At 36.3% G+C, this 13,330-nt stretch overlaps 1 protein-coding gene across 3 annotated transcripts in view; it reads left to right on the top strand.

The window, feature by feature from the left end:
• LOC121294341 (calcium and integrin-binding family member 2-like) overlaps window positions 1-13,330 on the top strand; it is a 45,114-nt gene that overhangs the window by 29,005 nt on the left and 2,779 nt on the right. For 2 of the 3 annotated variants that reach the window (XM_041217957.1, XM_041217956.1), the window contains exons 3-5: window positions 4,659-4,770; window positions 9,958-10,105; window positions 10,817-11,012. In XM_041217957.1, coding sequence (XP_041073891.1) covers window positions 4,702-4,770; window positions 9,958-10,105; window positions 10,817-11,012 — 413 coding nt within the window. In that variant the 5' untranslated portion in view covers window positions 4,659-4,701. Of the gene's footprint in view, window positions 1-4,480; window positions 4,579-4,658; window positions 4,771-9,957; window positions 10,106-10,816; window positions 11,013-13,330 lie in introns of those variants that run through there. The other variant, XM_041217958.1, reaches the window with a different exon arrangement.

The following is a 13,330-nucleotide window of genomic DNA, read 5'->3' as shown; positions in this document are numbered from 1 at the left end:
GTCACCAAAATGCTTTTTTTTTTTTTTTTCCCCCCCCTCAGGTATTTTTTTCCCCCATGCTAGTTTTTATCAAATACCCAGTCTTGATGCACTTGTTAATGCTGTGATAGGAATGCTCAATACAAAATGCATTACATCCAGGAGCATGGAGCACTTTTGACAAAGGAGACGGTAGACAATAAAATTACAAAACTGTAAATCAGACAGATAATGCTGTGGAGTTCAGATCATTTCTGAGAAATACCATGTCTCAACTTACACTGTAAAGCTGTACACAACAGCCAACACCAGTAAACATTTTGCACCGATATATTTAAAAATTGATGGGTGTGCTTACCAAGATTTGAAACCAACTTTCAAGAGTATACTTTTTGCTGAGTCCAGCTTTACTGTGGTTTAGTTAAACTCTTGTTTCCTGGATACTACTGCAGTGGTTGCTGCTGTTCTGAATGTTGCCATTATTGTATGATAACGATGGCACAATTGCCCCCCACCCCTTTATTTTGGGAATATAGATGTATTGAAACATGACTTTGTAATAAATACAGTGTAAGGTTTTGACATGGTCTCTATGAGCATCTTTAAATGTTTTAGTCTTTGCCTAAATTAATTTTCAACTTTTATGTGAGCACTTATTAAAGAACAGGGGGCCAAGTTAATCCCAAGATAGTAACCGATTGACATTGATGCATTTCAGATCACCTGATAGAATGTTTTCATTCCAGATTGGTTTCATGAGCATTTGTGGATTGAGAATTACACTTCGCTGTGTGATTGCATTGGGATGGCAGGCTTTTATAACAGCTGTTCTGGTGAACGGGGGAGGAAATAAACAATAAAGAGAAAAGCTCATGAAGACTTTAGGTTTTATGACCCACATAAAACATTCTTATGCTTCACCTGTAACTGTGCAGGCAAATGCCACGACACCATTATACAAAGTTAGCTAAGGTCCATCTCGAATCATTATGAAATTACATGTCTAATTACATGACTTGTCAATGTTTACTATATCTTAACAAAGGGCATTTGGCATGCTTTATATTTTGAAATGACTCTGATGTGGAGGATTTTAATCTTTATTAATTACTGATTTATTCTTTTCAGTCAGTGTCTGCTAATGCAGGTACAAATTACTTCAATGACAATTTCCTTTGGTGATGCCATGGTGGTCTGACAATGGTTTTGCCAGGAAAATACGCTAGTGATATAATAGGTTGGGAATTGTACTTATCAGACTTTGCTGTGTGAAAGTACATTGAACCCAAAGTGAAGGATGATCATATTCTTTTTTGTTGGTTTGTTTTAGCTGTACAGCTTTAGGGATGGCTTCATTTAAATACCTATATATGCCATTGTAATAAAATATAAAAGACAAATAAACCATTGGGTGTACACAGAAGTATCAGCAATGGCAACACAATGGATTCAAAGAGGTACTGATAAGTGGTACTGATACTGTAGGTTACAATGCTACTGCAAGCACTGGGTTGCTGCTGTGTATTGTGATACCATTAGTATATCAAATACAAATCACTGTTGTACCATTCTATTACTGGTAGCCTTATAACAATGATGCTGCCCACGCACAGCCATTTAGTACTAAACTATTCCATTGCCACTGCACTGCCATTGAAGATCATTGGAACATGCTGTGTGAAAAAGAAAGCAAACAACTATGGTCCATAATACTGTGTCTATCTGTTATCATTATCTGGTGCAGTACTTGACTGGCAAAGTTAGATTAGATTAGAAATGACATTAGCCAGTCATATTTTACTAATAGGAATTAGGAAATGATTCTTGTATGATGGTAATAACCTGTAATTTCTTCTGTGTGCCAAAAGCATTTAGGATGATTGTGTCTAGGGTAAGTGCAATAAAGCAAACCAGTACAACCTGACCTTTTAATAATTGTAATTACTACTGATTGTTGGCTTGTCAATGTGAACAGGGCTTCTCACAAGTGGAGTCTTCAGTAGAAATGTAGAATTTGCTGCCACTTAGTAGTTGGGGTGGGTTTAAAGTATTCAGAACGAATCAATGATAGATACGAGAAACAGATACGAGCACGGAAAGATAGTTTGGTTTTGTTTTTTTAATGGGAAGGCAGTGAAGTCAACGTGAATTGATTAACCATCTCCGGTGTTTTTCCATGTTTATTGGCTATACACCTTTTTTTTTTTTTTTTTTTTTGTATTGGGGGTGTTTTATTGTTTTTTTATCGAGTAAAACCGAAATTCAGAAGCCTTACAGTAAATATGAAGTATCAGTGGTTCTCACCATAGAAATGAATAAGACAGAAGCATCAGCCAACAAAACTACTGATCTGTCAGACCTGCAGTCTTGCCTTGATGATGGCTACATACTACATACATGTATTTACTATATGTGAGAACGCCCACCTCCACTCATCCATAAACATAGTGGAAAGAATGCCATCCACGGAACCATCCTCAGAAGCTGGTATGTTTTGCTGTTCTCGCTATGGATATAAATGTGTCCTTTTTTTGGATTGGCGCCAGTTTCATTGTGGCACCAAACATCATCAAAACTGGCCCTGCTTAGAATGAGCAATTTTTCAAGCAAAGAAAGAGATTCAGTTCAAACTTCTTTACTGAATTGCAGCGCTCGACATTATGGACAGCGCATGTCTGAAGTTCTGTATTTTTCAGACACCTGACCTGAGTTATTGGATTTGAATGTAGAGAGGAGGGGTGAGTCATCAAACATCCCTGAACAGAGGTGTGCAGCCCACAATTTCCATTTCATCACAGGCATAGAGTGTACACATTACCGTCATTGCCTGGTGTGTGACAATAAATAACCACGCAGAACACCTCTTTCACAACATGCTAAACTTCCTATAGCGTTGTGTATTGTTTTAGAAGCCGTTAACCCCTTTCAAAATGGGCAGTGCTACAACAGTTTCCTCTGTTTTTCACAATAAAAACATGAAAAACAAATCACTCAAGATCTAGTTTTGTAGCATTACAATTTTATTTTCACAAAGTGATCTTGAAATTTTTACTTTCAAGTAAAGGCCTTGATCAATATAGCCTAGATCTCGTGTAATCTCATCAGAAGCTAAACAGTTGGGTCTGGTTTGCATTGAGTTGGGGGTTGCAAGGACTCGTGGATGACCAAAGAAAATCCAGTGGTTTAGTGACTCAGTCGGGGTCAGTAATCAACCAATACCCCTACACATGAGATGTTATGCCAAGATCTGGTGTACTCAACTCCTTATTCCAAGACAAAATTACTCCACTACTATCTCCTGAGTGAACTGGGTGATTCTGAAATGTTTCAGGTTGAACTTGGGCAGATGGTTTTGGAGGGCTTAATACTGGTGATAGTGTTTTGTGCCAAATCTGAAATGCTGGCTAATTCATGGCTTAACCAAATGGTTTTACATGTAAATGAGGTTTAGCCCTTTCTTCCGTCAACGCCTTTAGTTGCTCAGATCACTACAATAAATGCAAACCTGATCCTACATGGGCTTTACCAAGTTGCACTGATATTAATAACATTTGGGGTATTTTATATTATTTTTTGTGTAAAATTTTGCAAACACTCCTGCTTAATTTACAAAGATCCATGGAAATGCACTGCAGATGCAATTCTTAAATCAGCTGTCTGTTGTCAGTGCTTTCATATTTTCGGATGCTGTTGTCTCTTTTCATTATAGGCTGGGTTCAGGAAATACAGCTTCGTGCACACAGAGATAAGGAGGACGGGCAAATGTAGTAATCACTGTTCATTAAATCCTAGGTCAGTCCAATTGCACTGTATTACGTGTACCCAATAAAAAGGCCCCTATCAGTTTTTAACCAGCTTTCATGAAGCCAGCTAAATCTGTATAGATGGGATCTTAATAAAAGTCAGTGCAGAAGTGAGGGTTTGTTGCATTTAATCTCCAGCCTGTTTGGGATTTGTGAAGGGTATTTATTTCAGTTAAAGGTTATGTTCACTGAGAAAGAAAGACAGTTTTGTGAGCGTGCTGTGTATTGAAGTGCCTAGCAATATATTAATAGGACTAGAAATGAATGACTGTACTTGTTCATGTAGTTACTTGTACTTGTACTTTGTTGAGACGCTTCTAAATGTCTCCTGAATGGAGACTTTAAAGTTAGAGTAAATAAATGTATCCACATATTTCTTCAGGCAAAATAGTGCACATGACTAGATGACTCATTTAGTGAGCAGTTCCTGGTTTTCGAATAGAAAAGTTACTAACGGAATTGGTATCTGAAAAATAAGAAAAGCAAAGACTAAACACATGGCAGTATGGAGAAGGAATGGAGACCACTATTTGTCAGATTGGCTCAGCTTTGTTACCTAGTTGTATCAGACGACAGGCAATATTATTTGCAACAGTTTAGATTTGTTCATGAAGAGCAAATTAAAGGTTTGTAGGATGAACGAAGAAACCATGGGCTAAAGCTGGAGGACAAGAATAGCTGCTGCAGAGTGTCACAGTCCACAAATGTTTTTTTTTTTTTTTTTTTATATATATATATTCATTGAAGTCGTTGTGTTTTAAACATCCAGCAGATGGCAGTGATGTATATACTTATGGTTAGTTCTGAATGTAGGTTTTCATTTGGTTTATTTGGAAGCTAAAAAGAAAGCTAAATGTTTCTTCTTGTCTTTTGCAGGTTGCATTCCAGATACCACGAACTGGCACCTAATTTAGTGCCAATGGACTACACCAATGATCCTGATTGTAAAGTACCCATACAGCTCATAATAAACATGCCGGAACTAACGGTAATACCCAAGTTTCTACAGACCTTTCTAAGACAGTGAATGAAGTAGTTTCATATAAATCACTAGACTGGTTTTGGTTGTATGACCATTACACTGTCATCAAAACAAAGAGTAGAGTGGGAGATGGTCTCATGATATATCTTCATGTAGTACAGAACTAGCTTTATAACATGCAAGGAAAAACTTTTAAAAACCAATATGGCCTCCAGGAAACTATTGCTAGAACAATCAAGCTACTTAACAAAATTCTGTAACTCAAAGCTAACTATTTATATTTCCTGGTTGGCATTAAGTTACCAGTATGGCGTGGAATTATATGGTTAGAATTGTATTTATGGATTTAGAAGCATACAGTAGTTGTTACTGATATTGTTACTGATTTTAATGGGCACTTCTAATTACCAAGGTTAACGAAAACAAAAGCATACAGAAAAGGCATGTAACCATATGCATGCTGACGTTTTCTACATTTTAAATGAATGAAAAGTTATAGCCTAATTTCATTCAGCTGCTTTTGTGAATCACTAATGTAACTGGGAAGATATGTGAATCGTCCACATGTCAAAATGAATAATAGCTTAATTACCTTTTTGCATTTTTAAGAGGAAGATTTAAAATGTAAACAGTTGGAGACATTTACGAGAATAGAATTTATGTGAAACGTAAAAAAAATATATAATTTTGGCATTGCGCCACTTTCCTGTAATTGAAGTGCCTGTAAAATGTATTGTCAATGTTCTTAAAACTACTTGCGAACTTTAGTTGTAGGAGATGTTTTTCCAGTGTCAATCAAATACCCCAAGGAGTTGGGTGTAAAATGAGTTTTCATGTTTGAATAGTCCCTTCAAATTCCAATAAATGTTTATTTATGAACAAGAGAAACACTTATTCCATAAATTAATGGATGCAGTACATACTGTACATATGAAGCTTTGAGGTTGTAGAAGAATTCATCTAAATGTGGAAGAACATATCAAGAATGAAAAGAGATCATTGGGCCTATCAAGGCTCATCCCGTGTTAGTACACTATATGACTTTTGCATTGAAATGTTATTCCATATGGCAGAATTTAGGATTTTTTTATGATTGAATTGTATTCTTGTTATAAGGCAGAACATAAATTGCACAGCCTCTTATAAATAGCGTCAGACTCCAGTGTTATAAAGCACTGTATTTTAGATACTTATTTAGTGTCTGCTTGTTTTCATTCCAACTGAGCTCTCAATTAATTAACTAGACCCTCAATTGAACTGATAATTTGCTTAATTAGACCATTTTAATTGTTTTCAGCTCTTAAACAGTTACATAGTTCAAGTTACTTATAAAATGTTATAGCTAATTTCAACTCTGCAGCAGTTTAAGAGCTGAAAACAAGTAAAAATGTCAAATTAAGCAAATTATCAGTTCAATTAAGGGTATAGTTAAGTAACTGGGAGCTCAGTTGGAATGAAAACCAGCAGACACAGGGGGTCCCCAGGACCAGCAGACACAGGGGGTCCCCAGGACCAGGGTTGGGAACCACTGTTTTATATGATACTACCTCACCTGATAAACACCAGGTGCTTCTTATCTTTCTAGGCTTAAGAGATATAACTAGCCTGTTTCACCTCAGAATGCTATGATTGGGTGTTTGGAGCTATAGACGTTGTGCACATGCTGTACATCGCTAGGAAGGTATCGAGTATCTTCGTCAAACCAAGTAAATGGTTTCCATGACATCCTGGCAGCAAGAACTTAATAACCCTGTCCTGCAAACCACATCCTGTACTCTGCTGAGTCAGCCTCAATCAGTTACAGCAGCAAGAATCCTGTAGAACAGCAAAAGAAAGAAGCAGGACTGCATGCACACTAAAGTCAGTGTGGTACTGTGTTACAAAGGGCTTACATTTGCTGGGTGTGGACAGTGTCCTGTGTTGACTAAACTAAGTTTCAGTTCCTGACTGACTTGGTGTTGTTTTTTTCTAATGCGGAAAAACAAAGCTGGATTTCACAAGACTGGAAGGAGTTTGGATTTCACACATTAATTAGTTGTTATTTTATTAAAGGCTTAATTGAGTTTTCCACTGTCACAACTTTATTACCTTGAATACCCCAGATTCCCTCTCAGTACATCACATGGCATGTTTGACACTGGGAATGATTGTTGTGGTTTGTCAGGATTACTTTTGGTCACTGCAACTATGAGGATTGAACTCCATGCATTAACTTAATGTATCTAACAAATTGAAAAAAGTAAAATTACAGTGTAGTAAATGTACTTTTTAATTTAAAGTGTTTCCAATAATGTATAGAATAGACATGCTATACCCTGCTATGGTATATGGTACTGGATATCCCTTTACAAAGGAAATATAGTGGCTAACTACGTCCTCCAAAACATACTTGAACTGCTCACAGCATAATGTTATCTTATCATATTCTGTCCTGTTAGCAAAGCTTTAACACATGAGTTATTAACAGGCTTAAGCAATAAAGTCTGTTTTTATGCAGTTGTTTGGGGCTGATGTGAAAGAAGAATGTCAATTTAGACCAGTTTCATGAGTATCAAACTTTATTTTATTACAGAAAAAACCCTTTGAAGAACGTATTCTTTTAAAATCTCATTAGGAACTAGTTCTGTATGATCTGTAATCTGGGTTCGTTCTCCCTCTCTACAGAAAATCAAAGTGTATATTACTGTACATTTACAATATGTTGCTCAAACCCCTTGATAGCTGTTGCTGAACAGTTAAGTGTGATGACACATGGTCCAATTGCGGCCTTGAAGAATTGCTGGACAGCTACATTATACAGCCGTCTCAGCTTTGTCAACACACTGCCTTTGATAGGCAACTGAGATCAGTGAGATACACTCTGTAATTGAGCTGCTGAAGAAGCAATGGATTACAGCACAAACAATAGGGGGTGTTTTGCATTATCAAAATGGTTAAGGTTCACCAGTCTATGGAATAATTGCATTAATATGACAGGTCAGACCAGACATTGCAGCATGGTAGAACATCTGGTATTCAGTTTGGTTCTTTTACACTGAAAATGTATAAAATCAGATATTGATGAAGGGGGAGGGGCACTGATATGTACTGAGAGCTGGGAACTAAGCAATTTTCTATATAAGGCACAGCGAACTGATTTTACAGAATGCATGTTTTAAGTAGCACAATACATAGGGAACATTTAGTTACACTGAAAACCTTAAAATAAACCATATTGCTGCAATATAGAATATTTTTAATCTTGATTGTTTTGAGTCAGAAAATACATTTCATAGCTTTTACTCTGGGGTGTTTGTGAAAAAGAAAGAGATCAGATTGGATTCAGTCAATGCTCCTTCCTGCAGAAGTGCTGGTTATGTCATCGAATTGACTGGTGTATTGTGGGAACAGAAAGAAAACAAGCAGCGTTGCAGGAGGGAATAAGATGTAGATACAGTACGATGCTTTCACTTACAAAACAAAATCTAGAAAAAAAACATACCGGTTCTAGAAAATAACCCCCTTGGCCCATATCCATTGAAATGTTTTTTGGTTTATTTTAAATAATACAAGTTAGGGTTAAAAAGCCAGTGTAGGATTCAGCCGTGAAAATCCCAACATCCATTAAAATGAATATGGGACTGAGGAGGATAAAGTACATATGCATGATGCATACTTGGGAGAATTACGTGAATTTTTTGTTTTTTTGATGTTTTTTTTTCAAGCTTTGATTATTACACCTTTAAGAGTACAGAAGCAGCTGCATTATTCATGACAGTAAATTGCAATAACAATTACCTTATAAATCTACAGGGGATAGTAATGGGGTATTTGTTAGTCTAGTCATGCCCAGATAACTGGGAATCCATCCTATGTAATGGTCCAATTAAAACTGCATGCATCATATTATGATGTACTCCCCATGCCCTACCAGCACTTGCCTTGCTGTTTATTTAATATGACTAGCACATTTTTTTGTATGGTAACTATATAATGTAAAGCATTAAGTATGGTTTTCACTTCTAGAATTTCATCCATAATTCTGAATACTGGTGGAATATAATACTGACTTTATATGAGTGTAATTCTCATTCACACATTTTTGGATACATGAGTGTAATGCAGCCCTGGACTCTGGACAAAACTGACCACTTTAGTGGAGAATGATGAGGCCACTAGAACATTTAGAGGCATAAATCACTTCTGTCCTCACAGAGATGTCTGTCTTCATTAGCTTTTTAAAAAATGCAGTTACACTTACGACCCTGAGAAAATCAGACCAAAAAAATCATTCTCTACCTTCTGTAACATTCAACAAGGCGCTCGGTGTGTCTGTGTGTCTCAGAGACGACAGGTTCGTTTGTATTTCCTTTTCCTGTTCACTGGACCATTAGGATGCTTTTGCACCACTGACTGTGATTTAGAAACTTCATATCGACAGCACACAGCCAGGGGTATTTAGACATAATTGCAGGAAGTCACATTTAAAGCAGAACAGCTTTATATTTACGGTGTTTGTTGTTCTCAAATAGATATAAGCTTTTTATTTTAATTTGACTTTTTCATTTGAATTGTGGCTTTTTAATATAATATTATGAAAAAAAATTAGTATAGGAAACAACAAAATTCTGTTCATCCCCTAATTAATTCTGGTCAAGAGTAAACCAATAGTTGATAATCACATAGCATATTAAAGGGAACGATATCCATTTTAGTTCTACTCAACAGTATTGACCATTTTACCTGGTAACAAGAAAACTGTTATACTGCATTACTTCAGTTTCATGGACTAATGCAGAGTGTCAGCTGTTCTTTCTGTATTAGCCTGCCTGTGATTTATACTGCTAACATATCCGTTGTTCTCTTTAAGGAGAGTGCTTTCAAATATCTGATTCTCCTTCCCTTGTTTCTCTCTGAAGCTATATATGTTTACTGCCCTTGCTTTGACTACAGCAATCCAATTTATGCACTTTGACTGGGCTTTTCAACACTTGTTGATCTCCTAGAAGAGTTTCTGCAGCTCTTGTTTATTACTCTAGTAAAGCAGTCACTCAGTTGCAGTTTGTTTTTTGTTTTTATTTATACTGATGGATAACACAGTAAATTGAGCCCTGAAGGGTCATGGACTGTTTTAATGATGTTCCGTGATAAGCACCCTAATGAGGTTGTTACAGGAGAGATGGTGTGTTAAACAAGGCCATCTGTTTCCCACAGGAGAATCCCTTTAAAGAGAGGATCGTGGAGTCGTTCTCTGAAGCTGGAGATGGGAACCTCAGCTTTAATGATTTCGTGGACATGTTCTCCGTGCTCAGTGAAATGGCCCCCAGGGAACTAAAGGCCATATATGCATTTAAAATATATGGTAAGTCACTTACTTTACTAAAATGAAACCCATTCACTTTTGTTAATGCCACCCTCCATTATTATCACCACATTGACATGTCCTGGCCACAGTGTCCTATGTTATTACCACAGCCCAGTTAATAGTCATACAACTCATTTCATCCCCCACTTCATATCACTTGGGAAATAAAATAATATTACCTAGAGCTGATGTAAGTTGCTGTGCATAATAGAAATGTTATGTAATATAAGGAAGAGATTGAAAGCCTTTGTTTCTTTTAGTGTTACTACATATGTATTTGTGTTCCACAGCAAAACGGGCACAGTTGGCAAACATTTCTTCTGTGTTTTAATGCTTTTTTTGCCAGGTTACTGGTGATCTCCTGATAAAGCTAACTGATTATTGTCTTCATTTTGTTCTCAGTTCCTTTTGAAGAGTTTGAATTTAAAACTAAAAGAGACTAGAAGTGAACAGGGTCACATATTGTACCATTGATTGTGTTATAGCTTTGAGAACTTAGCTCAGTGTATCAATCTGTTTGCTTAACCTGGTTGTAACAAAACTATATATTTATCTTTGTATATTAAATTGAAAACTATATTTATGTATATAAATTTGAAAACAAATAATGAATTGATCTCAATCCCAAACTGTTATCTCATTTGAACTGACCTGTATATTTCGCTGGAAAATGTTGAATGACAATGAATTTGAATGCCTCTGCTTTAGACTTCAACACAGACAATTTCATCTGCAAGTCAGATCTGGAGCAGACCCTGAACAAGCTGACCCGAGAGGAGCTCACCCCGGAGGAAGTGAACCTGGTGTGTGAGAAAGTGATTGAAGAAGCTGATCTGGACGGGGATGGCAAGCTGGCATTTGCTGACTTTGAAAATATGATTTCCAGGGCACCAGACTTCTTAAGGTAATTAAAAAAAAAAACATGATTCATATCCAAATATAGATGCATATTAAAATGTCATAGGGTGGTTTTAAAGTTGCTTGACTAACCCTATATATCGATCTTGGAAGAAAAGAAAAAAATCAACCTGAGATAACATTTTGCTTTCTAAACATTCAATCAATAATGAATATGTGTAAATTAAGTTGTTCTTTAGTTCTTCTTTAGTTGCTAAAACTCTGTGGAATGGAAGAGCTTTATGTTGCATATTTGAAATGGTTAAAATTTGCTCCCAATTTGGGGTACAGATTGTGTTATGCACATATTTATATTATATTATAACTCTACTGCACTTATTTTTTATTTTTATTTTTTAAGAGTGTTCAATATCTTAGGTGAAACAGTACTTTAATAAATAAGAATAAACTAATAATCAAATGTTTTATGATCTGCAAAATTGATTTAATTAATCAAAAAGGGCTACAAAAAAGTCCTTAACTAAACACTCCTTAAAGGCCCTTAAAGTTTTTTTTTTTTTTAAATAGGGCCCTAACTGTCTTGGCTCTTACATTAGCTGAGATAGAATTCATTCATGGAACTGAACTAGGGTTAAAGACTAAGTAGCAGGATTCTGTAAAATATCCCCATGATCCCATGTGTTGCTACAACTGTTTAAATAACGTACCTGTGACAATTTATTTTCAGTGTTAACATCCTGTCAACTTTTAAAGTCTGTTTCAAAGCTCTTTACAGAATGTCTGTTCTAGTGCTTTGGGATTTGAGAACTGTCCTCTAAATCACTGCAGGAAGAAAAAAAAGAAAGAAAACATAATAAATGCTCTGGCTTTTCTGTTCCGCACCACATCATGGGTCGTTATTGCTGTGTTACCTGTCTGACAATGTGGGCATTAATCCTGACACTATCAGTACACTAGAGCGGACATTTTGAAAAGAACATTGCAACATACTTTAAAGTTATTAGTGTAAAAAGTTGTCAGGATGTTAAAAATGAAAAGAAAAATTACAGGTATGTTATTTAAACATTTGTAGCAGCACATGGGCACGTGTAACGCTATATTATTCAGAATACTTACGTTTTAACTTTAATGGCAAGAGAGGTTTCAGCAGAAATAGCACCCATAAATCTGTCCATCTGTGCCTGCTTATAACAGACTTTTGTTGCATCATTTTTCACAGGAATGTGTTGCCGTGGTCAGTCGTCCATGCTACTGCCTGCTATGAATAATTGTCTATGATAGACTGATAAATTCTCATTTGCATTCAAGCAGGCATCTTATGTTTCCCCCAGCAGGAGTTGTTTATTTGCTACACTGATAACTGTTACCACTCCATAGAAATCCACTATCTTCAATGCAGTGGGCTCATTATTCCTAAATACAGATGAATCCACTTGAGTAGATAGTATTGACACGCTGTGCATTTAAATTGATATTCATTAAGTTTAAAACACTGTTGGGACACCAATATAATACAAGGGTATTTCCCTGGTTAAACCTAAGCAGAACCATTATAGCATCACATCATTTTGTAAGGGATGATGGATAGATTCAGTTCCCCCAAAATATCAAAAGTATAAATATATTGTATAATCCCAACATGTAGTAGGTCAAATGTGAAGTTTTAAAAGAAACACATGCTGTAGCAAACACGTATTTTCATTTTTAAACATCTGGTACTGCACTAGCTTAAAGAAGTCTCTGTTTGCAGGCCTTGCTTGTTAGTAGTCTTGCACATCCTTGATAATTTCCCCTGGAGAGGTACACTGTCTACACCCCTTCTCATGAACCAACTAGCTACTTCCACTATTAACCGACATGCATTGACCCAAAGACTGAGGAGAAATGACCTGGGAATTGAAACATTAACTGACTTCCTGAAAACAAGGCAAGCAAACTGAGACCTTTCATTAACCTAGTGTAATACCAGGTATAATGTTTTAAAATTTGAAATATATGTTTGCTATAACTTTCTTTCAAAACTGCTCATTTGAGCAAATAAGTGCACAACACATGAGATTCCTGAGTTCATCTGTTGTATACACACACTTTGCCTCATAACCCTAATAGTTTTAGGGTTTGATTAACAAACTGCATGTCTCTGTAATTTCACAGTTGAGTGTTACAGGATTTGATGACATGACAATTCCCTTGGCCCCAGTTTTAACAGGAACAATATTAAGCTGTGCTGATTGGTCGCTTACCTAAAGAATGCCATTAATGTGTGATGAGCTATCTCTTCTGCTTTGGGCAAAGCAGCTGTCCTGTGTTACTGATCACTAGCATGTTTATTTCACGCTGAAATGTTCGCATTAGCAGCCTGCT

The sequence above is a fragment of the Polyodon spathula genome, chromosome 19 (genome assembly GCF_017654505.1).
Source record: "Polyodon spathula isolate WHYD16114869_AA chromosome 19, ASM1765450v1, whole genome shotgun sequence".
In the NCBI taxonomy this organism is placed as follows: domain Eukaryota; kingdom Metazoa; phylum Chordata; class Actinopteri; order Acipenseriformes; family Polyodontidae; genus Polyodon; species Polyodon spathula.
This window is presented reverse-complemented; position numbering and strand designations above follow the sequence as displayed.